This window comes from Solea solea, chromosome 12 (genome assembly GCF_958295425.1).
Source record: "Solea solea chromosome 12, fSolSol10.1, whole genome shotgun sequence".
NCBI lineage: Eukaryota > Metazoa > Chordata > Actinopteri > Pleuronectiformes > Soleidae > Solea > Solea solea.
The window spans coordinates 16,055,999-16,083,902 of NC_081145.1; the positions used below are offsets into that span (position 1 = coordinate 16,055,999).

General features: G+C 41.3%; 1 protein-coding gene across 1 annotated transcript in view; it reads left to right on the forward strand.

Annotated features, from left to right (window-relative positions):
- nell2a (neural EGFL like 2a) overlaps positions 1-27,904 on the forward strand; it is a 71,667-nt gene that overhangs the window by 15,283 nt on the left and 28,480 nt on the right. The window contains exons 6-13 of the mRNA XM_058646368.1: positions 414-486; positions 982-1,064; positions 1,374-1,502; positions 3,224-3,326; positions 6,080-6,174; positions 8,186-8,291; positions 8,735-8,863; positions 21,099-21,224. Coding sequence (XP_058502351.1) covers positions 414-486; positions 982-1,064; positions 1,374-1,502; positions 3,224-3,326; positions 6,080-6,174; positions 8,186-8,291; positions 8,735-8,863; positions 21,099-21,224 — 844 coding nt within the window. The remainder of the gene's footprint in view (positions 1-413; positions 487-981; positions 1,065-1,373; positions 1,503-3,223; positions 3,327-6,079; positions 6,175-8,185; positions 8,292-8,734; positions 8,864-21,098; positions 21,225-27,904) is intronic.

Sequence of the window (27,904 nt, forward strand, 5' to 3'; positions counted from 1 at the left end):
AATGCATCTACCTCCTAGGAACCTGCACATCACTAGTGCACTTAACTTTTCTCTTTGTGTCCAGTTAGGAGATGATTCATCTGAGAGACAACTTCTCTGTCTCTTGTAATTTCATTTGCTCTCAATCCCAGAATAACTGTTGTTTCACCTGTGAGTCATTTTTATGATTGCAGTCATTGTCCTCATAAACAGGGTTGTTGGGTTTTGAGATTACATTTCCTGTGCATGCTCTGGTTCCAGGTTATCTAATGTGGAAAACATACAGTGAGCAAGCTTAGATACCACCTCTCCTCTGGGTGCTGCCCACTCAGTGCCGATTAACGTGCTTCATCTAATTTTTTATTACCTGTCTGCCTTTCTGTAAGGGGGTATTTTCCGTCATTAAAGGGTTTGCTGTGTGTCTCTGTGTTTAGGGAGTGATGCAGGATGTGGAGATCGTGGTCATGCCACAGGGTTACATCTCACAGTGTCCAGACCTGAACAGAAGTGAGTGAGGGGTCCTACGCAACACATTTAAGATGCATTTCCACTCGGTGTTTACTTTAATTTAATTTAATTTAATTTAAATCTCATAGAATTTAAATTAGCCTGGGCACTTATTCTGCAACGCGCTGTTTGTTTGTTTGTATTTATATTCTTGAAAGGTGCTTTATTCACTGGAGTTAAACAGTTTTAAAACAACCGGGGCAATTAGGAAACAGTTTTCTTTCAGAAGAAGGAAGAAGGCAATTTCTCAAAAAATACAGCTATGTATATATATATATATACACAGTATATGTTTCATTTGCATATTTCACAAATGAAGGTGTCCACTATATGAATATTACAATCAGTGCACAAGTTTGATGTTATCTGTGAAATAATATATCATCCGTTATCCCACAATTTCTTGAAATGATTGTGCATTTTCCACAATTATCACAGAAATATCATACAGATTTGCTTGCGCTAATTCCCCATTTGCCGTCTCTTGCGTCTCAGCTTGTCCCACCTGCAATGATTTCCATGGACTCGTGCAGAAAATCATGGAGCTGCAGGACATCCTGGCCAAAACATCCAGCAAGGTAACGCAGTATGATATCGTCTTACTTAAAGTATTTACCGTTTAAGGCGTGCGCTACATAATAGCTGTACGTTTTTGTTTTCGTTAACATTCACTGCAACAGGCAGTCAGTGGCTTATTAACAACACACTACAGCTATGTGGCCGTGTGTGTTTCCCGGTGAACGACTTTCTCCGCGTGAATATGCTGTTTAGACACACACACACACACACACACACACACACAGTAAGGGTGTGCTCATATCTTATCTCCTTCTTGCCTTTTGTGTTTCTCTTTCTGTGGGGTGGGGCGGGGGGGTCGACGTGAGCAGCTGTCCAGGGCAGAGGAGAAGATGAATGGGCTGGATGGCTGCTATTGTGAGAGAACGTGCAGTATCAAGGGGGTCGTCTACAGGGAGGACGAGGGCTGGACAGATGGCTGCAGGAACTGCACATGCACGGTGGGTTGCTCAACCTGTGTGTGTGTGTGTGTGTGTGTGTGTGTACATGATGTATATGTTATAATAAAGAGAAAGACAGGGTATTTGTTTAATATATGATTAGGTGTGTTTATCATTAACATGAATCTTTAATTAACATGCTTGTCATACTGCATGTGTTTATGGTATTGTATGTCTACAGGTGTGAATGTGTCTTGTTTTGTGTTTGTTGTACGTGTTGTTGTTTTTTTTATTCCCTGGCGTTGTGTTTGTATGCACACCTCAGTGGGATTGTCTGCATTTACATACATCAGTTGCTCCCATTGTAAGCCTCGTCGTTTTGTTTTGCTCCCTTGTTCATCAAGTGCGTCAAGGTGGGGGGGTGTGTGTGTGCGCGCACTGTGTTACTGTAGGGGTGGAGGTGCAGAGTGCAGGCGCCCCATTGTCGGCCGCTTGTGCTTTCATTATTTCCTTGCGTTGTAGGAGCGTTGCCCCTAGTTACCCAAGAAACCGTGTTAAAAACCCCTCACCGTATGCAGGATTACAGCAGTGCTTAGTTATGCTCGGTTCTCTCAGGAGCCCACTTTCATAAAGTTGGAATAATTGGCCAATAAGAAAATTAGAAGCAAACGGAGATCTGGTGCTTGTATCTAATCAGCAAACAGTTTTCACCCCCTGTCAGTTTACCTAGCTTTGGAACATGAAACCCATTCTACGACTGAAGTTCTCCAACCAGTCAATGAGATGCCTTCATGCACCACTACCCAACATGCACAAAAAAAGAAAAAAAAAAAGGAAATCACATAACTCTCAGTGCACTGCACCTAATTGCTCTTGACAGATGATAATTATCATTAGGGATTTGTTCTGCCCACTCATCCTATGAAATCGCTCTCATTGCCAGGAACGGTGTGTTTCCATTTCTGCGCCGCAATTAAGGAATTAGACGGGGATATGTTCCTTACCTTATGTGTGCCAATTAGACATGACCTTTGAAACTCAAAGGTCACACATTAAGATGTTATCAATTATGTAGATGAGGTTCATAGATGTTGCTGTCACAGAGCTTTCATCCATGGAAGCCATGCTAATTACAGGCAGAGCCGGAGCAACAGAAATAGCATTTTAAAAGTGATACGTGTGTAGGAGGTACTGTTGGTTATGAGTCAGTTTTTTTCCCCCCATTTTTCACTTTTCAAAGTTTGTCAATATGTTTTTATCACACCAACGTTTATTATAGAAACATTAAGATTGAGATTGATTCATTTTAATAGAGTTCAACGTTTGTACCAGTAAAATGAAATAAAATAAAGTAAGCCTTTACGGTACATTTTTGAGGAAAACAGCACTGGCTTTTGATGCTCAAAATATCAAAAGAAAATACCACAGTTGTAGATTTTAATTCACTGGTGAATTGCCCATGCTCTACCCACTTTTCAACTGGGTGGGGGTGTCTCGTAACAAAGCTACGGCCTAGTTCAAAATGCAGCTGCGCGTCTTTTAACTGGAGCACGTAAGAAAGAGCACATAACGCCCATTCTATCCTTAAATGGCCTTGCTCTGCCTTTCGGTCTTTCTAAAGTGCTTTATGAATAAAGTTGGCTTGGATTAGAAATGAAAACAAGTATTCTGTATGTATGAATGTGTGCAGATTTGTTTTTTACGTATATCTTTTACTTACAGATATTCGTGTAAGAATCGATCAGTATATTAAACGACTTGTCTTTCTCTCGCTCCACCAGAATGGCACGGTGCAGTGCGAGGCCATCTCCTGCCCTCCCCCTCAGTGTCCGGCTGCCACAGCGCCTGCCTACGTGAAGGGTGCCTGCTGCATGGAGTGCCAGCGTGAGTGGAGTACCCTTAACCTCATCACGCTTCCACACTTATGCAATCATGGACACTATTGTGCGCAAACATGTCCAAACACCACAGCACAGAAACCACCTCCACCACCACATTTAGAGCACACATCAAATGATGTCTCCACTAGAGCTGCCTAACAATTGACCAGGGCTCTGCTGTGTTGCTAAGCTACCTCCTAACATGCCTCTTGGGATGTGTCCACCCTTTTGCATTGATCAATCAATTATTCACGAGTGTGCTTCAAAACACAGATGGCCACCAGTCACACAGACAGGAGCCACTAAATCTGTGGCTGTTGCATGAGACAGAAAATAGTTTCTGTAATTGTGAACACGACTGTGTGAAAAGTAAAGAAGAAAGGAGTGTTAAATGCCTCAAATGATGATCACTTCTGGTCTAGTCTTCTTAAATGTCCATTTTAAACTTCAGAGCACTGGCATGTTCTTGCTGAATAAATGATGCTCTTTCATCACGTATCTACACAGAGGGTTGGTTCATCTTCGGCAGTGAACTCTTATTAGCCTTCCCTCCGTAGCCCTCTACATCTCATATTCTCTCAATTCTCATCTCAATAGAAATGGATTTTAGAGGATATTAGCTTCTCTCACCCCAACATTGCTCTGATATAAACGCAAATGAGATACGATGGGGGTTTTTTTGTGCTGTTAAAATGCAGAAAGTGTTTTCTGTCAGTGTTAAATACGAAATCGAGCAAGTGCAATAAGCAGGGTTATTATAACGACAACTTATACTACTATACTACTATATTGTATAAAATATTATAAGCAGACTGTAAATGTCTCAGAATATACAATAATGACACACTCACTCCTTTTCTACTGCTTTATCCTCCACATGAGGGTCACTGGTGCCAAGCCCAGCTGACAAAGGGCCAAAGGCGAGGGCTCACAGGGCGAAAGTCGGCGTACACCCTGGGCAGGTTGCCTGTCCATCACAGGGCAAACATACAGAGATGAACAACAATTCACTCCCACATTCACACCTGGAGTCAGTTTAGAATGAACCTAGTCACAGTGGGAGGTAGCCGGAGAACCCACACGCACACTGGGACAACAGGCAAACTCCACACAGAAAGGTCGAACCGGGATTCGACCAAGGGCCTGTGATGCAACAATGCCAACCACTGCCTCCCTGTGGGGCCCTCTATATTATAATATGCTATACCACACTATACTGTACTGCGTGTGTGTTTAGTATTTCTTTGCACAGTTATCTCCATCTCTTGCGGAAGCTGACTTCACTCGAGTATATTCTCAGCACACACTCCCACACACACGCTGCTGCTGATGGCCCTGCTTCCCTTGCAAAGCGAATAATAGACACGTTTTAACTTGTTATCAGTCATAAACCATTAGTCTTGGATTCTAATCAGCTTGTGTTGGCATAATTTCTGCTGACCCAAGAGTCACGGCTGCAACGCAGCGGTTTAATTTACGACTCGGGGATCTGCTGCCGCGTTACACAAATATAAACACATAGCAGGTAAGCCCCTTAAACTCAACACCCATGTGCAAACTTATCTCCGTGAGGTAGACAAACACACGCCGCTAATTATGCACGCTCGAGTGCTGGAGAGAAGAGAGCAGCAAGTTTCCCCGCTACAAAGACACGACTGGCTCTCTAAAAGCCTTATCTCACAGCACAAGGCCTTGCAGGGACAAGTTCTTAGTCTGTTCCCCCCCCCCCCCTCCCCTCCCACCGATGGTCTGTCAAGTAGAACGTCAAATGACTGTTTCAGAAGTCCTTCACTTTCATGATGTCCTGCTTTGTAATAGGGCCCAACCTGCAGTGTCAATCATTCCTCTAACCCATATCAGTCTGACCCCGGCTGCTCATCAAACACACCCTCTGCTCGCCTTGCTGTTCTGACACTGTCCACACAGTCAGTGATGGGATACAGTATTTCTTTTATTTTGATACATTTATTACTTGGGTATTTGGTATTTTATTTTGAAATCCATTTCGCTTAAACTTGGGGTGGTGAGTGTCTCAATCAGACACGACAACCGCGCTGTGGATAGGAATTATCTTTTATTGCAATAAGGATTTTGTACAGAACAATAAGCCAATCATATTTAAACCAGCGTCCAAACAATCTCAAATTTGGACACATTCTTCCTCGAGCCGTCATCATTCCTGCTCCGCTTTCGCTCACAACGTCTTCATTATTTCTTTGCTCCATCAGTAGCTTTGTTTAAATCAACAAGTAAATTAGCACGTTTACTGTGCATAATGACGCTTCATAAGCCATGTAATGACTTTTGTTATTATGAGTCAATTCATTAATGTAGAAAATACTGCAAGATAAATACGAACTGTTTACTATAATGGGTAACTTATTTGCTTAATTTTCATTGTCCTTTTTTGAATATTTGTTCAGAAATTCGCCATTGCTTTGTGACACGTTTGGGGACTGAATAATGAATAATTCATCCACTTTTTTAGCTAAATAGTACAATATTAATTTGCTTAACCAGGGAGATTGAAACATTCTATGGATCTTGGAGCAAAACACACACTTAAGACACACTCACGATCATTTATTTAGAGGTAATGCATTATAGATACGCCTCAGACACGGAGTATTATATTGGATATGATGCCGCCGAAGAAATATAACTTTCAAGGGAGCATTGTGCATTTATATGTGCACTGTGACTATTTCTCATGTGTTTAGTTTTGTGTATTGATGATGGTTCTGTGTCCTCTTCCAGCTGTCTGCCTGTTCGGTGGGAGAGAGCTGTTGGTAGAGGGTGATCGGAAGGCTGTGCGCGACTCCGCTGGCAGGTGTTTGCTGTTTGAATGCAGGGTAAGTCATGTCAACACATGCTCATGCAGGGAGACTTAAAACAAAATATTAATGTAAAAGAAGTCTTATTTAACCACTCACCAGAAGGAGACATAGGGTGCACTCACACCAGCCTTTCTTAATTGAACCCTTGTTCGGAAAAGTCTGGTTTCATTTGGGGAAGCGTAGAAGAAGCGAACTCTGGTCCGCCTACAAACGTCGGTCTCGGTTCGCATCAAGTGAACCAAATGCAGGAAGCGGACTGCAACGCAGCGCAACCAGAACATACGTGCGTGTAGAACGATAGCGGGGAGAAATGGCTGAACCCCTTGTTGTATGTTTGCATAAAACAAAATAAAAAACCCAAGACCTATAGGCTTTGATGCAGCTCCATGTTTTGCTCATATGTGGCGAAAACAGACGTAACCAATAGATGAGCGAGTTTTCTTGTTCATGGTTTGTCTTGTCTTCTCCATTAGTATCTCTTGACGCAGCGCCGCTTCAGGCGAAGAGGGGTAATACGTTATTCAAAAGTTTCGGTTTGTTTCACTAAAGTGCAGTGTGAAAGCAAACTCGGACTGGCTGAATGTCGCAACCCCCAGTTGAAGCGAGTCCCCGTACTGACTCTGATGGACTATTAGGTGTGAAAATTAGCACAATATCATGAAAACTCATGTAACCAAACACTTCAACTATTAGCTCACTGAATACTCCTTGCAGTTACCTTAGTCCACTCAGAGAGGATACCCCCCCCCCCCATGAATCAGTTCACAAGACTTTACACTCCTGCTGAATTTCTTCACACTAATCTTTCATTGTATTCTTTGTAATCCAAAGAGATTGGCTGAATACCACCAATTACGTTTCTTTTGGAGGCCAAAACGGTGGGCGTGTCAGTCACAGGACGACGCCACAGCCATTTTTCAGCACTAATCATCAGACACCACATTGGTCCCAAATCATGTTTATTTTTCAGAGTATGTGCTTTTGTCTGCCTGGAGCACCAGATGGGTGGGTCGCTCACTTTCGGGGGCGCAATTCACTTGATGATATTATGCCAGGCAGGTCCAATCAATCACACAAAAGTGATTTGAAGTTTTTAATCATACATCTCTGTCACGGCAACCAGCGTTGCCATGAATCCTGCAAAAGCCCCGCTCAAATCTGCAGCTTCAGACAGCTGTATGGCTGGCGTGGCCACACCTGGACCATCTGTAGTCCCAGTTTACTGACTGGCAGTCCCAGGCAGATCAAAGAAATGAGGACAGGGAGTTCTGTCAGTCTGCCCACGGCTGCAGATTTCTCCAGGCTTCCCTTGACAGCTGCTTGTCATGCCTCTGATCTTCTGTCAGCCTGCTGGCTGCAGGGGGTTGGTGAGGTAGAAGAGGTTGTTATGTGGTTAAAAAGTCAATGATGAAGCTTGTTTGGAAAGTAGTTTGGGGACTTTTTAGGGAGAGGCTTCTTCCAGGTTTCATGTGAGCATGCGGTGCACAAGTAGAGATGTCGCTGCTTTATGAAAGCACTTTTTTTGAGATTATCCTCAAATTTCTGTGTGCTAGATTGAGAAGGTCTGTTCTTTCTGTCCAACTGTGTATGGTGTTAATGTGTATAAATCAGCATCAGTCAGGGGGACATGGATGAGATCATTAGAGAGACCTGCCAAAGGCATGCTGGGTAAAAGAACCCCCTAATTAGGTTTTACACTCCGACTAAACACACATGCAGGGATAATCCAGAAGATTGATTCACTGTTTGTGTAATAAAGATGTGCAATGAATCACGTTGTAAATCATTGTGACGAACAGGAGGGAAGAAGAAGAACGCGTTTCTCCTCTTTCACAAGTTGTTTGGGATGAAAAAAAAAAAAAATGCTATTGATGAAATGCGTAATTGGCTTGTAATGAATACGTGGGGGGGAGGGGCAACCGGGAGAGTGACAGATGAAACATGATGGATGAATACTTACCTTCATAATTGCATCAAAGCCCTGAGAGAGTAACCCATGAGGACTTTGTCTCTCTCCTCGTCACAGGACAAGACGATGCATCGAGTGGTCCCCAGTGAACCGTGTCCAGAACCCGACTGTCCAGAGTCAGAGCAGATCACCTTGAATGACAGATGCTGTAAAGTCTGCAGAGGTATGGTGGAGAAGTCAACCTATAATAACATAAATACTATTATGTTACACCATCTAACATTATTCAGACGAATCATGACTTCACTTGTGACCAGCAGTCATTTTTACTAAAGATCTTTAAGTAAAAGCATAAATCAGTGTTTGGAAAATGTGTTTTTACCAACGTTTATTATTAACAAATAGTACTTTAATGTGTGTGATGTTTAGCTCAACATATCCATCTATAATATTAGCATGTGTGTTCTCTTTTAATGATTATGAAGACTGAAGCGTCTCTGGAACTCGGAAGAAATTCATTTATTTCTCTGCAATGCGCCCGGGAAAGTATAAGACACGCTAAGGACACTCTGAGGAAAGGTTATGTGACGATGACATAACCTTTCTACCACCTCCATAACTTCTCTCCTTTGGGTCTCAACCTTCTCCTGTCTGCGCCTCCCGCAGGTCATGACTTCTGCTCAGAGGGCCACAGCTGTGTGGAGCACTCAGACTGCGTGAACCTGGAGGCAGGAGACTGCTGTGTGTGTAAGGACGGCTTCCGCCCACTCCGAGAAGATAATGCCTACTGCGAAGGTAAGACATGGCCCTGAATAATGAACCCTGACATTTAAGTTGAAGTTTGTTTGCCATCCAAGAGTGGATGTGTGGTTGTTTTCTTTTCAATGAATGCCGAGGCTGCTGCATCCAGGGGGACGTGGTGTTTTTAAAGATTCCGGTGCGCTGATCCTTTGGTCTTAGCTTGATCTAATTTCACAACTGGAACCACATGTCTGCCATTGAAGAAGATGAAGGCATAAACATGTGAAGGTCACAGAAGTGAAAGAGTGTCAACGTTGACCCATGAGCTCATGTAAAGGTTTTTGTACAGTTCAGTGTTTTTGTTCTCATTCCTATGGCTGTAAATTTGTTTATATGTAATTATACCGGGAGCAATCAATGAGCTCTACACTTCGTTGGGCATTACTTACATTTTCTAAGCAGTTTCTTTACATTTATACATTTCTTTCACGTTTTCAGTGAACTTGTTGATTCTTTAGTGTCGGCACAGTCTGACTCATTTTTGTAAGATGAGGCTCTACATTGATCACGCCCTAATGCATTTCATATTAACGTTTAGTTTCTATTGATACCTTACAGAAATGTGTAATGAAGACACCACATTATTTTCTGCTGACAGGACAAAATGTCCCTGAAAAAAGTTTTGTCCTACAAACTTAGCTTAAAGAAAACATACATCATGACACGCGAAAGAATGCAGACTTTTGCTAAATAACAATAAATTGTTGAATTAATCCTTTTTAGTTTCACATAATCCCTTAGTTGATGGGAAAGTGTAATCCTCTCATTATTTTCAGAATGCGTTCCAAGAGACTAATGTTTCCCCCTCTCCATCAAATATCATGCTGAGGTCCACATAGCATGTTGTACTTCTAATACAAAAATAATAATAATAAATATAATATAATTAAGTAAAATGCTCATATATGCAAATAATAAAACAATCAATAAAATCAGTTGAAAGCAAATAAAAAAAAATGTGTTTGCTTCCCTGATCTCCTCTGGCAGGTGAAGGTGAAACGATGTTAAAATTCAAAGTAATTATACACTCACTATACGCTGATGGTGTTTCAGCTCAAGCCGTCATCTCACATCCAGTCTGAATATTTGCTCACTCGAACGCGATGCATCATTAAAAAATTATGCCTTGATCAATCAACCAAGGCTAGGCTACAGAGTAAATGCTGTCTCTGTGTGAAACACGTTCATCTGCGTATCGTCAACATACTGTACGTCCTTCTTCACGTGTCCTTTTTAAAGCTTTTAAAGCTTCTGCCTGTGAGTACATGCCTTGGCTGATAATATTATCATTATTATTATTATTATTTAATCATGAGAAATGTCACTCTGCAAGAGTGCTAATGTTGCTCTGTGTCTGCTGGGTTCATTAATGCAATTAATGCATGTGTTTAAACACTTTAAAAGCACCATTTGGGGGTATATTTGACTCTCATTTCCCTGAAGGTGGGAAGATATCACTTCGAGCGAGATTAGGAATATGAAATATTAGACTCATAATTGGTCCCGAGTCAAGTTCAGATTTTTCTTTTGCGATCAAACGCTGACATTTTGTGCTCTACGAAACAATTTGTCAGATTTCATTTTTGCCGCTGGTTGATTTTTGCAGCTGCCCAAACACTTTGCACTTTACTGTGGTACAAATAAGGGCAGAGCAGCCCATCTCAGCACCAGTGCGAAAGCAAGTACAGGCAGACAGGCTTTTAATATCAATACTTCACATCCAGACTATTCATCTCAAGAGCGACCTGACTCTTGCTGTAAAATTGGATGGCAGTGTTTGTGGTAAGTGTTTACATCGGAGACTACACAGAGAAACCTGAAATTGACTCAATTTGCTGATGGAGTTCTCTCAAAAGCGATTGATTTTCCGTGTGTCTCCGTAACTCACTTACTATATATGATGTGTGTGTGTGTGTGTGTGTGTGTGTGTCCGGTGTGTGTGTGTGTGTCCGGTGTGTGGAAAATGAAAGAACAGACTTGCCAAAGATGGATGTATCGGAGGAGTTTTGTGTTCATTTAATCTGCAAAACCACTTTTGTGTCCGCGAGGAGATGCACAGAAAGATGAGTGAAATATGCCGCTTTCATTTCCAGATGAGTTTCAACACTGGCGAGATGAGATGTGAATTCCAACAGTGAGCAACGTTTGTGTATTGAAAACAGCAGTGACATGATCAAACAGAAGAAGGAGACGCGCGCACACACACACACACACACCTGGGTTTCTTTTTACACATTGTATGGCTCTTGTTAAACGGTAAAAAGAGAAATCACAAGCAGCAGAGACGGAGACTAGCTCTTTAAAACATTCCTAGGTCAGAGATGGGCTCAAAATAGATGATGAGATCACTGCTGTGTAAATTTTTCATGGAAGCAGCAGTAGGCAAAACTCAGGGGGATACTAGCTCTGTCTTTGTGTGAGTCTGGGCGTACAGGTGCATATCTCTCTGTGTGTGTGTGTGTGTTGGAGTTCTCAGAGAAAGAGCCCACTTTTCTCTCCACCCTGTCCTCTCAGTACAGTCAGCACGATGACGGTCTGCTTTGCTACATGCTTGCATGTGTTTAGGGCAGAAATAGAAAGAGGGACGAGCAGTGGAGGAAGTGACGGACCGTGTGATTGTCTCTGAAATGAACCGATCAGTATTGTTCGCCGTGCTCAAACATACGTTCTCGGCGAATAGAATGGAAAGACAATTGTCTTATAAGTAGGGCATCGTTCAAGTCCTCTTTATGCACAGTGTGTGCATCAGTGGTGGCTGCTCTAAGGGAAGCTCAGCTGTGTTGTATTCACATTTCAGTACTAAACGTGCGGTAGAACGCGTCATTCAAAATCAGCTGTTTATCACACACGAGTTTTCGTATTCCCGTAGCAGCCTCCGGATTAAAACCACCAGCTGTTCTCTATGGGACGGCACAGATTAGGGTTTTTCACTGCAGCGAGCTCTACGGTGATTGGACAAATGCGGCAAAAACGCCACTTCCGCAGAAGCTCAGCTTCTCTCTGAGTCAATGTAGCAGTCAACGATGATGATTGGAGGAACTGTCTGAAAGGCAGAACCGGTTTTTGATGGACAGCGTTTGCAGAAATATGCACGGCAGCAGAGCCTTTTCTGCCTCAGTCCTGTGTGGAAGTCTGTGGACAAATAGCTGGCCGTTGTGTGTTATTTGCTCGGTGATATAACCCATTCTGTACATAAACACTGCAAATAAAAACTCTATTATAGCATTTCAGTTTTACATAGTTTCCTTGTTCTAGTTGTTTGTGTGCAGAATTGATGTATAAATAACTGGGCCTGAAATGAGCTTCCCCTGTTTTTAAAGACCAGCGACTGCCACTGGTGTGGACTATGTGCACAGTCTTTAAAAAGTCGCAGGCTACAGGAGTTGTGGACTGGTGTTTTTCTCCTGTTCACTACCAAAAGTGCAGAGTAATACTAAAGTTACTAACACAGAATGGCTGCATGTATGCTGTGGAATTATGCGTGAGACATGTAAACACTGCAATCTTTACTTTTGGAGGAATGTTACATTCGTTTTAAAAACGCTGATTCTTCAGCTTCAAGCTACTTTAACTAACCTGCTAATACTGTGCAGCACGTGTTTAACAGAAAACAGGCCACCTCTGCGTTGTTCTTCATCACCGTCCTCTCCATCGGTGAAGACCAACCCCAGATTCACTCTGGTTTTTGAACGGCTTTTGTCCGCTCTGTGCTAAGCCTCACTAAACCTGTGTTTCTTATGTGCTGTGTCTGCCATTATCGCAGCCTTTGATGCTTACCCAACTGTAACATGATCTTACCACACTGGGCCAAAGTTGTCACCCAGAAATGTTACCAACGAGAGCAAAACAAGGAGGAAACAGTAAATAACGGCGGAGGGCAGTGTCTCTGTGGATTAAAAACACCACCGCACACTTGTGGTGGGTCTTTAAAGATGGTTGACGGGGATTACCTTTGGATTAATCTGTATCCATGGTCCTGAAACGGTGGTATGTGTACCACCAGGGGTACACAACCTTCCTCTTGGTGGTACTTTCTGCTGTATACACCAGGGTATGTGAGTGGAGCTGAGGAATGGAAAATGAAATAAAGAACAAAAAGATTATAATATATCAAATAATAATAATTACATCACCTTATCTCTGACTCAATCTTAATCTAATTTCACTATACCAGTGTCTGACATAGTATGTGAGGAAGAGGAGGATGATGAGAGAGTAAATAATCTTATTGGGAATAAATCAACGCCAGTTTACATCACTGTATTTTAACGTTGATGATAATGGTGTTACTTCGAGAGCTCAATATTTTTTCAGGTAGTACCTGGTAAAAAACGTTTGAGAACCACTGATCTATATTGTTTTTGTTTTTGTTTTTTTTAAAGAAAAATGCTACATATTCTATCTTGAAATATCATGAGGACACATTTGTTTGTCCATTAACAATCATTTTTACTAAACATAAACTGTAATTCATGTCGTGTCGTCCTGAAAATGCAACTGACGGAAGAAGTGGAGGCTGTTTAAATACAGAGTGAAGTGACATCACCTATGATTTGATGTGTTTGTTTTATGTGAACACACATCAGTCCAACCGCCGCTGCTGCTGCTGCTGCTGCTGCTGCCGCTGCCTTTTTTTAATGTCACAAGGTAGCAGCAGGCTAATTGGAACAGACTGAAGAGCACAGCCTTCCTCAAAACCCAATCCCTGTCACGATGAGCTCAGAGCCTCTGGGCTCCCCACCTGCTGTGATCCTGACCCTCGACACACACAGGCAAACACGTACACATTCTGCCTGGCCGCGCGTTTGTTTACACACACCTCACCTCCGTGACCTCACTGAAATGTCAACCACAATAGACAATTCCGCCGTCACTCACAGAGACCCCTCCAGTGCAAATAACAGTCTCTCTGCGCACTCTGCTTGACCAATATCCCGAAATGCCACATGGGTGTTCGCTCTGCTCCTTTTTCCAGATGGGATCACGTTTATTTCATTGACTGCTTTATGGTCAAGTCAAGTGGATTTTTTTCGACGTCAGCCACATAGAAAACGTCAATAATTCTCATCTTACTTTGTAGTTAATGAAAGTCTCATCTGTCGTCTTCTAAAATATGATAGATGATCAAGGATGGAAATACTCAGTGGTCTATGATGCTTATAGGTAATGCATAAGTAGTGAAGATACTGTATTACATTTAATTTACAGTCATGTGGTGCATAAATTAATTGGTATTTATTATTATTTAATATTTTTTTATAACGACATTTTGTGCAGAAGTGTGCATTTTAAAGCAGATTAAACATTGTAATGGAAAGGTGAACCTTTCTAGATGTTGTAGCATTCCACTCAGTAATAACTGGCTGTTGATATTTGCATGAGAAACCTGATCACAAAGCAATAAAAAACAAGAAAAGACAAAGCGGGGGAACAAAATGGTGCGACATATTCTGTTGTCAGTCTTTTACAGCCCTAATATTAGCCCCTTTTTTTCTTGTTTATACCTGTGATTTAGGGGCTGCACTTGGTCGTCACAGAGTGAAGAGTGATTGATGACGATGCTCCATCGATTTACACAAGGTGTAAAATCTTTCCCAGATTAATGACAGCAAGTGATGGAGGGCACAACCCCATCCACGCTCATACGGCACGTAAACATGGCAGTTTTGTTTAAATTATGCGCCCGGGCTTAATTTAACTCATGCAAAGATCGAGTGTCGTGTGACGCACACTGTATGAAGACACCCACACACACACACACACACACACACACGTACACAGTGGCGTTGTCATCTTCATGGAGTAATCTGAGATTCATGGATGTTGTTCATAGGGATGGATCTTAAATGTGGATTTATGACTGGTTGTCGTGGGTTGAATACAGTGTGTCGTGATCGTGTGCGCACATTATTCACGTACCTTAGTCACTTCCTGGTTTCCAGTGTAAAAGGGTTCTTTGATCATTGTGTTACTGTTAAAGTGACGCTCCGTCCATTGCACCTACAGACACACACGCAAGACAAACATGTTTTCTTATTTGACACTTGTTTGTCAGGTGTTAAGGTGTTTTTTTTTTTTTCACTTTTTACATTTTGCCATTTTCTCCCACTCAGTAGTTTTATTTTTGGCTGTGACTTCTCTGCACTTGTTTTGGATGTTTCTGAGCGTGTTTGTTTGGGAATGATTGCCCAGTTTATTTAGCTGAAAAGACACTGATTATTTTGTTTCTTGTATCTGTGGTGCTTGCTTTAATGATTCCTAATAAAGGAAACTGTGCGCTGTTTTGTTTCACTTCAACAAAATGAATTTATTTTGTAAGACTTAAATAGCTGGCTGAACTGTCAATCCCACAATACAACTCATAGTATCATATTTTTCTAAGAAGAAATAGGAAAAAGAAAACCTGAGCTGTCATTAAAATGACTCGTTGTGCGGCTGAATAATCAGCTAATATGAAAACTAATCACTGGATTAGTTTGAACCCTAATTAAAAGCATTTATTTTTCATTATTTGAAAAGAGAAACCTATTGAGGGCAAACTGAGCATCAGATGAGATGTTTAACACTCTCATTGTTGAATCAACATATTATTTTCCACTTGCTATAAATGCTTGGTGTAATGACACTGCCGTAAACCAGTGTTGTCCTCTGAAATGACAACTTCCTCCACCCATGAGGAATGAAGGCCAAACAGTGAAGATTATTTTCTGAGTTGGGCGATACTGTTCAGCCGGCAGGGAGAGCCCTTTGTCTCGCTGCTCTTCCGTCAGATTGCTTTATATCTGGCCATGAGGGAACTGGCTACGGAAGATCAGGCTATGTTTTGTCCCTCTGCCATTTATTGAAAACCATCTGCTTGAGTAAGTGAGCTGGTTCGGGAAGGGATGGATAGATGGGGGGGGGGGGGGTGAGGAAAAGAGAAGAAAGAAAGAGAAAAAGAGTGAAATGCCGCTGGTGAAATGGCACAGATTTGTGCGTCTTTGTGAGTCATCCGCAGGAAACAACACTTGGTGGTGCAGACCTTGGTGTAGTGCAGTATGAAACACAGATCGTGAGGATGCTCCCTATGAGAGGCAATGAGGAATATGCTGTTATTTCTCTTGTTATATACTGTACAGTAGTTAACCATTGTGACCCCAGCGATAAATCAACACTTAGTCATATCATTTATTATATATATATGTGTATATATATATATATATATATATATGAATGCAGATATTCATACTAGGTCAGTGTGCAGTGACAGTTATGTCCCACATTTGAATCAGCACTAGCACTCGCTGTTCCACTATAGCCTTTGTAACACAGTGCAATATTTCAGTAAGTTTTTTCTTTCTTACACTTTCTGAAAAAGATAAAGCATGTTCCAGAGAAGACAGTTTGTGCAGGCATTCATGGTTCCCAGAGGTGGAATCATGCTGACCTCTCTGACTTAACCTTTAGTGCCACCGTCAGAGAGTATTTAGCAAGATACACATGTAGGTATTATACTGTATATATTAAGGATATATTGTGCTGGAATTTTAGTAATCAGGGCCTGAGCACGAATGGCAGGGGCAGGAATTTGTGCGAGGAACCTATTGTTATCCTTCAGATTATTATTATTATTATTACTCCGTGTCTCTGCGGTCATTTTTGAGGGGGTTAACGTGCTTAAAAACTCTTGAACTTTGCATGGAGGTCAGATCTGGTGAAAATTTGTGATATTAATAGTGCCCCAAACCTGTGCATTGCTCAGCTATTTAGCTACAGAGCCATTGAATGTCACTCATGTCATCCGCAACAGTTTTCGTCTGAATAATACATACATATTCACCCATTGCCGATATTGCTGTGACGTGTTTGTCACGCAGGACAAACATGAATTAGCAAAGACGGAGACGAAAAGGGAACGCAGCCATTTTCCAGCAATCAATTGTGCCGTGACAACAGCTTGACCCCCGACCACTTCATTCAGCAGTAAAAGCCGCGGCTGACTCTCGACGAACCTCCTCCGCTCTGCTTGCATCACGTGTGTCCATGTGACAGGCCAATCAAGGGAATGGAGTGCGTTAATGGAGATGGAGATGGCCGCTTCCCCGACACAAGCGTGAGCTGCCCCTCATCATCTCACCTCCTAACATATTGTTTTAGCAAACGTAACAGCTGTCACCACTGGCGAGATGAATGGTGTCTTACAGTTAATAGGCTCTAAATCACCGCCGCCCCATGGAAAGCCAATCAGCTGTCACCTAAGCCCTCTGCTCAAGGTTACCAATGAGGCTGCGGACTGACTGAATTTTCCGTCCTACTTCCTCTCTTGGAGTGACAGTTAATATTATGGGCTGCTCTCTCTCCTCTTCTCTCGCCGTCTAAATCTCTTTCTTCTGCTACTTAAATTGCTCTCTCTTTCTCTCTCGCGCTGCCTCACACACACACCGACGCTCCCTCCATTCTCCATTTTTCAGTTGAATCCACCCCCTCTACCTGCCCCTGTCTTGTCCACCTTCTTTCTGCCACCGTCCTCCCTCTGTGTCATATACTCATCACTAACTTAAGCCTCTTTCACACTAAAATTAGCAGGTATGCCACGGATTGTTAAACCAGGGTGAAGCCTCTGAAATAAGGCGATTAACACAATTCTCGCTGCCAGTGGTTGTTCTGCCCTGTGGTGGTTTTTTTTGTTTTTGTTTCCACCCCTGCTTCCTCCGTGCGTGGATTGCGCTGGAAACAAAGTGAGTCAGAAGAAGACAAAAATAACAACAACAACCATCGTCTTTTTACTTCTCTCTTGACATCGATCATTTAGATCAGTGCTTCCCAAACTTTTTTTACAGTCCTTCCCTTTAGATATTTGACCTCCAGGCATTAAAAATAATCAAATATATTAATCAACTGCAATGTTTGGCAGAATTTAACTGTATGTCTATTTATATGCCAGTTTCGTAATGTAATCTGCCTGATTGCAAATCATGTTTTGTTTTATTTTTTTACCCCAGTTTGGGAACCACTGATTTAGATGATGAAATAGATGTGCTATAAGTTTTAAAAAGAAAAGGATCACTGCAAACATTAGTGGAAACAGCTGGAGGATAAAATGTGTAATAGTCCCAATTGTTTCGTTCATGGTGTTTGACCTGGGAAAGTGTGAATCCCAATTAAACACTTTCCCACTGGAAAAAAAACCCCCCTGCAAACCAGGATTAAACCATTTTTGACCAGGGAAAGTGGGGTATTGGTCACTCGCCCACTTCCCAAAGTGCTTTATCTCTCCTTTTCTCACGAGCACTACAGTATAACGTATTTCAGTCCCTCTCTTTAACCGCGCTGCTGTCTACCCTTTCCTTTACTTCACATTTTCTTCTCACCCACTCTGCATCACTCCAGTTTGCTCTCGCTCTCAGAGTCAGTCAGATTTTAATTAGCCTCCATTCATTTAGTGAAGGACACAGGTACTTTCATAGGTGGTTGGCAGATGTCTCCGCGCTTCATTTGTCCATGAAGCTCCTGAATAGCTGGAGGCAGTGGAGTATTGACGAAAGTGTGAAAGGAAGAGGAACAATGGAATGTGAATGCCACAGTTGTAGGCAGGGGCAGAGCTCTTATTTTGCAGGGTGCTGGGCGGGGATCTACCCAAGGACACGCAAGCCCAGTGAATGCCAATGCAAATCTATTGAAATTCAATATCAAGTGCATTTTCGCAAAGGCATCTGGCACAGAACATATTCAGGGGTGAATGTCCTCTTGTGCTCTCACTGGCGCTGAATACAGTGAATGAATAATAAATTGATCATGTCAAGGACTCTGCGGCTTGTTTCTCAAAAAGTGCCAACATTTAACCTGTGATATCAACAGGAACGAGTAGCGTACAACACCCGCCGAGTTTGTTTGGTCTGACTGGGATTTACATCGAATTGCATTTGGTTGCATCACATTATCAAGATTATTTTGTTTACCCTGGCAGTGTTGTGCATCTACAGTGATGGTTTGGCATGCAGTTAGACCCCAGGAATAGCTGTTGCTAAGGCAACAGCTAATATAGATCCAAATATGGAATCATGAGAGTGAGAAGGAAAAACAAAAGACAATCTAATAAATTATATTCTTAAAGTTGCACCAACCAAGGCACAGAAATCCCTCCAAATCCATCTGATATACTGCGTGTCAGTGTTGTCAAGTTGTTGTCGGATCAAATCAAAGTTGGGGATTGATGTTCCTACTTACAGCTACTTAGTCACAATTATCAAATATAGATAGAGAAAAGCAGCTATTTGTTCAACAACTTATATTTCGTGGATCCCAAACACACAAATGTTTGTAGAATAGCTGGATTTTATTTTTCGGCCATTGTCAGTGCCTTCTGACTTCTACTGATGTTCTGTTTTATCTGAAATATTTTGTGATGTGTTGAATTCAATTGACGACCTTCGTGCATTTTTTTGCTTTAACCAATTCAGTTTGTTCAATGAATGCGCTGCGAGTTAACAAAGGTTCAGGTGCTTATTGAGGAATGGCATCTTTTCACTCTTTTGTGAATTTTTTTTGTTTGGTTGTTTTAAAACCATCAGTTAAAAATGTTAGTTGAAGAAAAAAAGAACTAAATAACGATTGGAAATTAAAGTTTTAGTGGTGTTTGCACTGATCTTCACTGTGATTAACTATACCTAACTCATTTTCAAGGCCAGAGTTTGAGTGATACTCTTTACACTAGACCACACACAGCAAAAACACAGGCAAAAACAGACTTTTTTTAAATGATTCAAATCCACAAGGTTTACAAACCATAACATGTCAAAAAAACTGAGAACAGACTTGTGCATAATTTGCCTTTATTAAAGCATGATCACTTTTGCATAAGAAAACACAAACAGCAGAGACCACAATTATTTTCAAGTAAAATAAAATAGATTAAAAAAAAATAACTACTGGGATGAGATGTTCCAGTTCTAAAATTGTCTGCAATTCTTTCAATTGTTATGATTCAAAGTAAGATCTGTGGTTTTAAAGTCAAGAGGAAAAGTGATGTACTGTGACTGTGTGTGGTTTTCTTTCCTCTTGTTGCTACTGAAGACCAGACCATTTGTATCGAGTATGGTGTTTTATTTCCTTTCAATGGAGTAAAACGCTCAAACTCGAACAAACTCGGTCATTTAAAGGTAAAACATGCAGTATAAGAATAACAGATCTGTTGTCAAGGACTGTGAAGTCATTCTACCGGCCCATTTTTCTTTGTTGTCATGTTTGAGTTTGGTGTTTAGGGATTCACCGTGACAACTTTATATTTATATACGTATTTAAGAGTTCTGTTAAAGTGCTTAGACACTCACGTATACCCACAGGTGTTTTTCCATTTTGCATGATTAAAGTGCGCTTCACTGATATCTCCCTCACTTTTTATCTGCTGCACCTGTTAAGCTGGGACAGCGCCTTTTTATTGTATCGTGACATTTCATAAACGAAAACCGCAGCAATGCTCCTCCCTATAATTAACCCCACCCCCGTGTTTGTGTTCAGTCTTTATAATGGACTCCTCCAGTGGCATTGTTCTTCCCTTACATGATTTCCCTACAGCATATAAAATTGAAAGTATGGCCAAAGTGCACAGATTAACTGATAGGTAGACGGGAGAATAGCAGCTAAGCTACTTTGTCAAGTGCTTTACTTTAAATAGATTGAAAATCGAGTGGTGCAACCTTAAGTGCTCCAGTGCCCACCTCTTATGGACCTGCATTGTGATCATCGTCCTCTGATAAAGACAAATCGTCCTTTCCCACCACTGGCTGCACAGGAGCGTGTAGAAACCTTCTCTATAGAACAAGCGCTAACTGCGAGAATATGTCTTGGGATGTCACAGTCGAGACACAGTAGATGTCGTGGCTGTTTTGTCAATAGCAAATAAAAAATAAGATTGTACTTTATTGTCGTTGTTCAGAATATGTAAAGAACTGATATGTAAAGTACACTTTAGGTTTAAGGGTAAATAAGAACGTTACGTAGTTAAAGTGTTAAAAAAGGAGCTTGAACTTGAGGTCCGAGGCTCTCGAGAACATTTTATTGTCAATCAATCACCTCTGATTATTTTGTTTCTATTCGTCTCTGTACAATAATTGGCTATATACGGATTGTTTTATGAAGAAAACCTTATTTTAAAGGTTTAATCTGATGATATTTGCTGTCACTTGGCAGAATACAGTGTGGCGGCTCACCTCATCTAACCCGGCTTTTGTTCCCTCTCCCCTCTGTTTAGATATTGATGAGTGTGCCGAAGGGAAGCATTACTGCAGGGAGAACACCATGTGTGTTAATACCCCCGGCTCCTTCATGTGCATCTGCCACACGGGCTACATCAGGATCGATGACTATTCATGCACAGGTGAGCACCTTTTCTTGGCCTTTTTGACAGGCCGGAGTCATGTGGAGAAGACGGCGATGGTGGTGACGGAGCAGTAAACCATAGAAACGTAACTTTAACCATTTAAAGGAGATGATGGCAGAGAGAATTGTGACAAGAGTGTTTACATCCTTTCTAGTATGTAAAGGCCACTGGCGTGCATTTTTTACACACATCCCAAGATAAGGAGAACACATCCTCAATTATCTACTACAGGAGCTGTTAAAGAGACACAGTTAGTTATTGCTTCAGAAAAGTTATTGCCTGTTAACCATAATTGGATGTGCATCTTTAGTCATACACTGAAGGAGGGCGTTTGACTTTATTGTGATGAATTGTGCAGCCAGTTTATTGTTTAAGCATTGTCAGCGCAACATGCACATGTGTATTTGTCACACTGTGTGGGGAAATTCAATGTTAAGGAAGGTCAGTCACATCAAACATGTCATAATACACCTCTAGAAAGTAGGGTTGACCCCGACCTTTCGGTCATTAGGTCAAACAGTTTGAGTTCTAATTCTGATAAAGGATCTTTTAAGTAACATTTTTAACACTTTTCTACACTACAGATATATGCAAAACCGTAAACTCACCCCTATAAAGCCAACATTAAACAGATATGTCAGCATTTTTCAGGTTCAAACAGCATATTTTAACCTGTGCGGCGCAGTAATGACTGTGGAGGATTGGAACGTTTTGTTGAATTTAAATACATTAGAACATCATCCTAACTTTTAACACAAACACAATTTATAATGAGCTTTTGAATTATTAATTTTACAAGCGAGCACAGTAGCGCACACACACGACGCACACCGCAGCAAATGTCAGATCGACCGGCTACGAGACTGAACATTCTGTCCATTTTCACCACAGCACTTCATCAGTTTGTTAATCTTACAGCGGTGCAGGTGCAGAGTCTGCCGCTCATTAACACCGACAAAGCAATTAAAGAATTTACTTATTCTGACTCTGAAAGTGTCTGCGGGGGGAGAAAACAGCAGGAGAGCACGGCAACATTTTATGAATGTATTAAACTTCAAGTGAATAACATTAACATCAGTCATCACACGACTTAGGAACTTGCACATCAACAGAAATTATTTTAGAAAGTCTGTAAAAAGTAAGCAAATGTCTGCCTGGGCTCATCCCAAACTTTGGACTACACAGTGTGACCGCACTTCCTGTGTCTGCCCTTTCAAATTAAAACCATGCATGTTTCAGCCATATATGTTTGGATTTCATTTAGAAAAGACGCAGCTTCAAAAATACAATTTCCTGTTTTTCTCCCACAGCGACTAAAAGACTGTAATTATGATTATTATGACCATAAGTGGGCAGCCCTTATAATAATAAATATCCACATAATTGATATGTTTGATATATATAGTCCCATATATAGTTTTGCAGTGACTGATAGAACTGCCTGTGCAATATAAAGTTGTATTTATGTTCTATGCCAATATCAAAAAATGCAATACTAACTGTTGTTATCCTTGCAGTACATTATAATTCATAGTTCATATATCAATGGTTTCTTTTGCAACTATAGTATAGAGTATTTTGCAACTACTATAAATGACATAAAGGAGTAATATCATAATACTGTACAACTTAGAGAAAGTAGCAGCTGGACATTAAGTCATAACTCCTGTGCTGGAAAGTAGTGTGAGATAGAATAAGTGTGTGTTGTAGAAAGATGTTGCTATGACGTCAGACACACGCGTGTAAATGCCACTGTGAACTGTACGGTGGCTTCACCTCCTCTCTCTCATAGCCTGGTTAGACACACTTGTCTGTGAATCCGTCACCCTGCGATTATTCACAGTCTGTTCATTTAATATGCGTAGACATTAATGTCAGACTGTGATTTGCTCCCATTGGTTTTGCTCTTCTAGCATCGCATTAAAATGACACACACGCAAACACACACACACACACACACACACACACACACACACACACAGATCGATACCAGCAGAGAAAAAGATTGAACCCTGAGAGAAAAGCTAAAAAAAAATGGGGGGATTTCATTAAACACGTGTCTTCTGCTTTTGTGAAAACAAGCATTAATATGATGAGGATGATATTATCATTTGAAAACACGTTGGAGAAACATGAATAAAAGCCACAAATATAAGTGGAAATCTGAGGATTGGGAATACAGGCAGCAGATCCATTTCATCCTGATCAATTCTGAATGCAAATACAATTTCAAAACCAAACAGAATTAATGTGCAAATATTTAGTTAACTTTCTTCTCCATTTGTGTTTATGTGACTGTTATTATAGCCCGAGGTTTGTATAATGGTTTCTGAAATCCTTCATCAGTAGATAAGAATAACTATAACTTTAAAACATAAAGGAATAGATGTCTGTACAACACTTGCTTGAATTCATTTACAAACAGACAGTCAAGTTCTCTAACAAACTGGGTATATCGGAGGGATGATTACATCAGAAACATCAGAACAAAAGTCACAACATTCACCAATGAAGTACAACTGTTTTGGATACGTTAGGTAAATCAAGTCTCATATGGGTCTAGAATATGAATGCAAAGAATACTTTTTTTTAGGTGTTTTAATCTTTTATCAGAGATTAATAAGAGAGAAGCGAGGCAGGTAACCCCACCTGAACTGAAACAGTGAATATTTCAGTTCAAGCATCATAAAATAGTCAAAAATCATACAATTCAAGTTGGGATTCTAATACTAGGGGCTTTTAAGCGGGAAGGAATTAAATTCAGCAACGTTGTTGCGTACCACGGTACGTCTTCAGAGTAGTGAAAAGTACTTTGAATCCAAAACTGCCAAGAATTCTCACACTCGCAGAATCATTTGTGCTCACTTTAAGCCCCCAAACCTTCATCTGGTGAAATTCACACAGGCATGAATTTTACCGGTTGAATGTGATGTGATGTATCTGGGTTTTCTCACAGTCGATGCTCGAGGGGAATCTTTAATATCAACGAGAACTATTGACTTCATTAATGTGTGATGTACAGCACGTTATTCAACCGTTGTGAGCAAGTCACTTGATTAGGCAAGAGGCTTTCCATGAGTGCTGGGGCTCTTAACTGTAGTATGTACTCTGCGTTACAGGTGTGCATAATAATCAATAACTACACAATAACCACGACTGTTAGGACAATAGCAACCTACACTCTTACACCTGGTTCTTGGCAGATGTACTCTCTTTATCTCAGTCAGAGATAAATCATAAACTAAATTCAAGAACATATTGTAACACAAGCGAGACACAGCAGTCGGGCAGCGTGATGCAGGCGCTACGAAGTACAGTTTTCCAGAAATAGCATTTATATTAAATTATGAATGAGTGTCAGGAGCGGAGAAGGACAAGGAGAGGATACTTCCGTTCAAACCTCCTGGTGTGACATCAGCCAGGGAGAACATGGCAGTGAGTGGGCACACACCGTGGAGACGACTTAAAATGTGTCATGAACACCAGAACCTTGCCCTAATGCCTAAGATGTGAAAATGACTGCAGACGATGGATGCAGTGAACGGTCAGATCAAGCTGTAAACTCACCGGATTCACTCAAACCACCAAAGCAATTTATGGAAACACACAGTACAAATAATTGTACATGAGTCAAAGTAGTAGACATAACCTGTGTAGCGTGCAGGTCACGCTCATTGTTTGCGTTGCAAGGCAACAGTGAGGCTGGGATTAAAAAAAGAAAGAGAAAAAACATACACTGAAGACATATCTCGATATATAAATAACATATCTCGCTTTCATCTATTAAATATCATGTGTGTAGAACTGTCGTATGAATGAAATGTCACACTTGACTTCGTGTTGTACTGAATATCAGCACGGCTGTGATAGCTGCCTATGGTTGCATCACAGTCAGGCTGATATTCAGTACAACTGCACTTTGTTTCACATGAATTAATTCACTTCAATTGATATGACTGAATCATCCCTGTAGATCAATTTTAATCCATTTTAATTTTATCTTTTTTACTTTTATTTTTTGTAATTTTCTTACTATTGTATTGTATTTAATTTTAATTTTAATTTTAATTTTAATTTTAATTTTAATTTTAATTTTATTCTATTCTCATTTCTTAACTGAGCTGTTGTGAATGTGTGTTTCCCACCCTGGGGGAGGAATAAAGTTCAATTCAATAGCCCTGACCAGGATGTTTACAGAGGAGAGAACAAACAAAAGACCAAAGAACAATCAGGCTTAGAATTTATTGAGAGAAAAAAAGCAAGTCTTTATGATGATGACTGTTGTCAAGCCCACCTGTGTTTCTACTTAAAATAATCACTTTATTGAGCTGTCAAATGCAGAACCGTGCGTATAGAGTGAACCACGAGAGACGAGTCTAAGTCCGTAATCATCTCAGTTTAGAAAACCACAATGCAACGCAACAGTGATGAGTGGCAGATCCGCCTCACTCCTCGCCATTTGTTTGCAACTTGTGAATCATGATGCTAAGTAGTTCCCCGCGTGCCTTATTGGCAAAGGAGGCGGCAGCGTGCTGCAGCTCCTCTGTGTCTCTCATTAGGAAAGCAATTTGCACCGATGCAAAGTGACTCAGCTGCAGCAGAGTGAGGGGATTTGATGTGATGCTGCCTGTGACCCACACTGGAGGATTTAGGCTACGTACGCCGGGTGGAAACGCCCACTTCCTTCTCCGTGTAGGCGCCATGTAGAGTTTTTCTTTTCCCGCGTCAAAAGAAATCAGGAAATGATAGAGCAGAGTCAAGCATTTTGTGACTTTATGAACACGAGTTATGCACATTCATCTCTCTTGTTGTGCTCACGTGATTTATTTCTGTGCGTACTCGGCCCCATTTCTTCATTATCCTCCGACAACCACTGCACCTTCAGTCACCGTGTTTACTGTAACCCTGTGAGCTACAGGGCCAAGTTTTATTGTTTTACTCATTTGTCTTCCCTCCACTATGTGCTCATTCCCCAGATTCACGGTGAAGATTAATTTGTCCGAACCCAGCGGATTAAACTGTGTCACTATATTTTATGTAGTTTCCTATTAAAAATGCTTTCAAATATCCGTAGTGGAACACACAGCTGTGCGTCTCCTTATAAAAGTCAATTTGTGTGATTAAACCGAGGCTTATGCAGAGGCTTGATGTAATGACTTTTTTCCCCTGCTTCGGTCAAATTACCATCATCATCTCCCCACTGAGTTATTAGACTCCTCCTCTCCCACTAATCCACAACCAGTAAGAGCATGATAGTGAACACAATTACTACTGTAGACACTTCTAACCTCTTCGCCAGTCGGAGAAATATGAATTATGGCTATCAGCGATAAGATCTAGGGTTTTAAATGAAGAAATGGACGATGGAGGGCTTTTTCCTTGGACGTGTTGAAACGCTGCGTTTAGTGTCACCTCTGTAGTGCTGTTTGCAGTCACTGACAGTAAAAATAAGAGGATAATAACCTACTAGCTGCAGGAATCCATGCCTTATTAATTAATTGAACATCTGCTTGTGTTTGAAAATAGTCCAAAGGGAGTGCTGATCCCTCTGAGTTGCCTGCGGAAGGAAACATAAAACCACCCCCACTCCCCTCAGTCAGTGCCTATTGACATTGTTCATTCTCATGATATACAAGCGCTTTTATCATCTTCAATGGCTCCCACCAATTAACAAATGGCACGCTCAGCAGAAACACTTTGCCGCTATCGATTGCTATATTTCCACATGTTTGTGTTGTGTGCGGAACAGTCTGCCTGGTAAAGAGGATTAATGTGCCGAGCAGTGGTTTAAAGGGTTGATATGCAGATTTAAGGCTGGGGGGAAAACAGCATGGCACCGTGGTTGTATTTGTATATTTACCATACTCAGACAGAGGTCTCTGTTTTACATCAAGACCACATGCAGAGGGGGAGGTGGAAGGTTCAGAACCCAGCTCTTGGCAGACTGGGTCATAATGTGGCGTGTTTGGTTGGGTTTGGTATGGTACGGTACGGTATGCATTTTTTCCATGTGGAATAGCACCAAAAGCCATCTTTTTGTTACCCTTCCCTTGGGGTACCAGTGTAACGGTACAGCACAGATGAAGCTAGACCCATGACAGTCAGCTAAAGTGTCACTCTTGTGTCCCGCAAGTCTATCGTCATACGAAGCTTGACGTCTTGTTGAGACAAACAACCCCAAACAGCAGGAAAAAAAACAAGCGTTCAATGTCGTTATTCTCACATCGGTACAATGTCACGCAGGTACTGTACCATGATGGAAACACGGCTATGGGCTAAATGAAATATGTACCATATCGGGGTGGCGCCTTCAGCAAAAGAAACATGCCCATCATTCTCTTGCTTCTTTATTTGACTAGCACTTTATCCTTGATGTTGAAGGTCAAGATTCCTCCTCTTTCTTCCCCTCTGCTCTACGACTTCTCCCCAAAGTGCCCGAGGTGCTTCTCGCTCTGTGAGATTAGCAGCTAATCCATGAAAGGTAGCGGTTTGCTTGTGCTCTCGCTTTGAATGATATGAGAAGGCTGTTCTGAGGTGTGCATGTACTCCACACTTTCACATGCATTTGTGTGCTTGCGCATTGGGGGTGTGTGTGAATGCAGAGTGTGTGTCCTTGTCCTAATCCTGTGATAACCAGACCCGGATGCCTGAGGCAGAGGAACAGAAAAGGGCTGGGC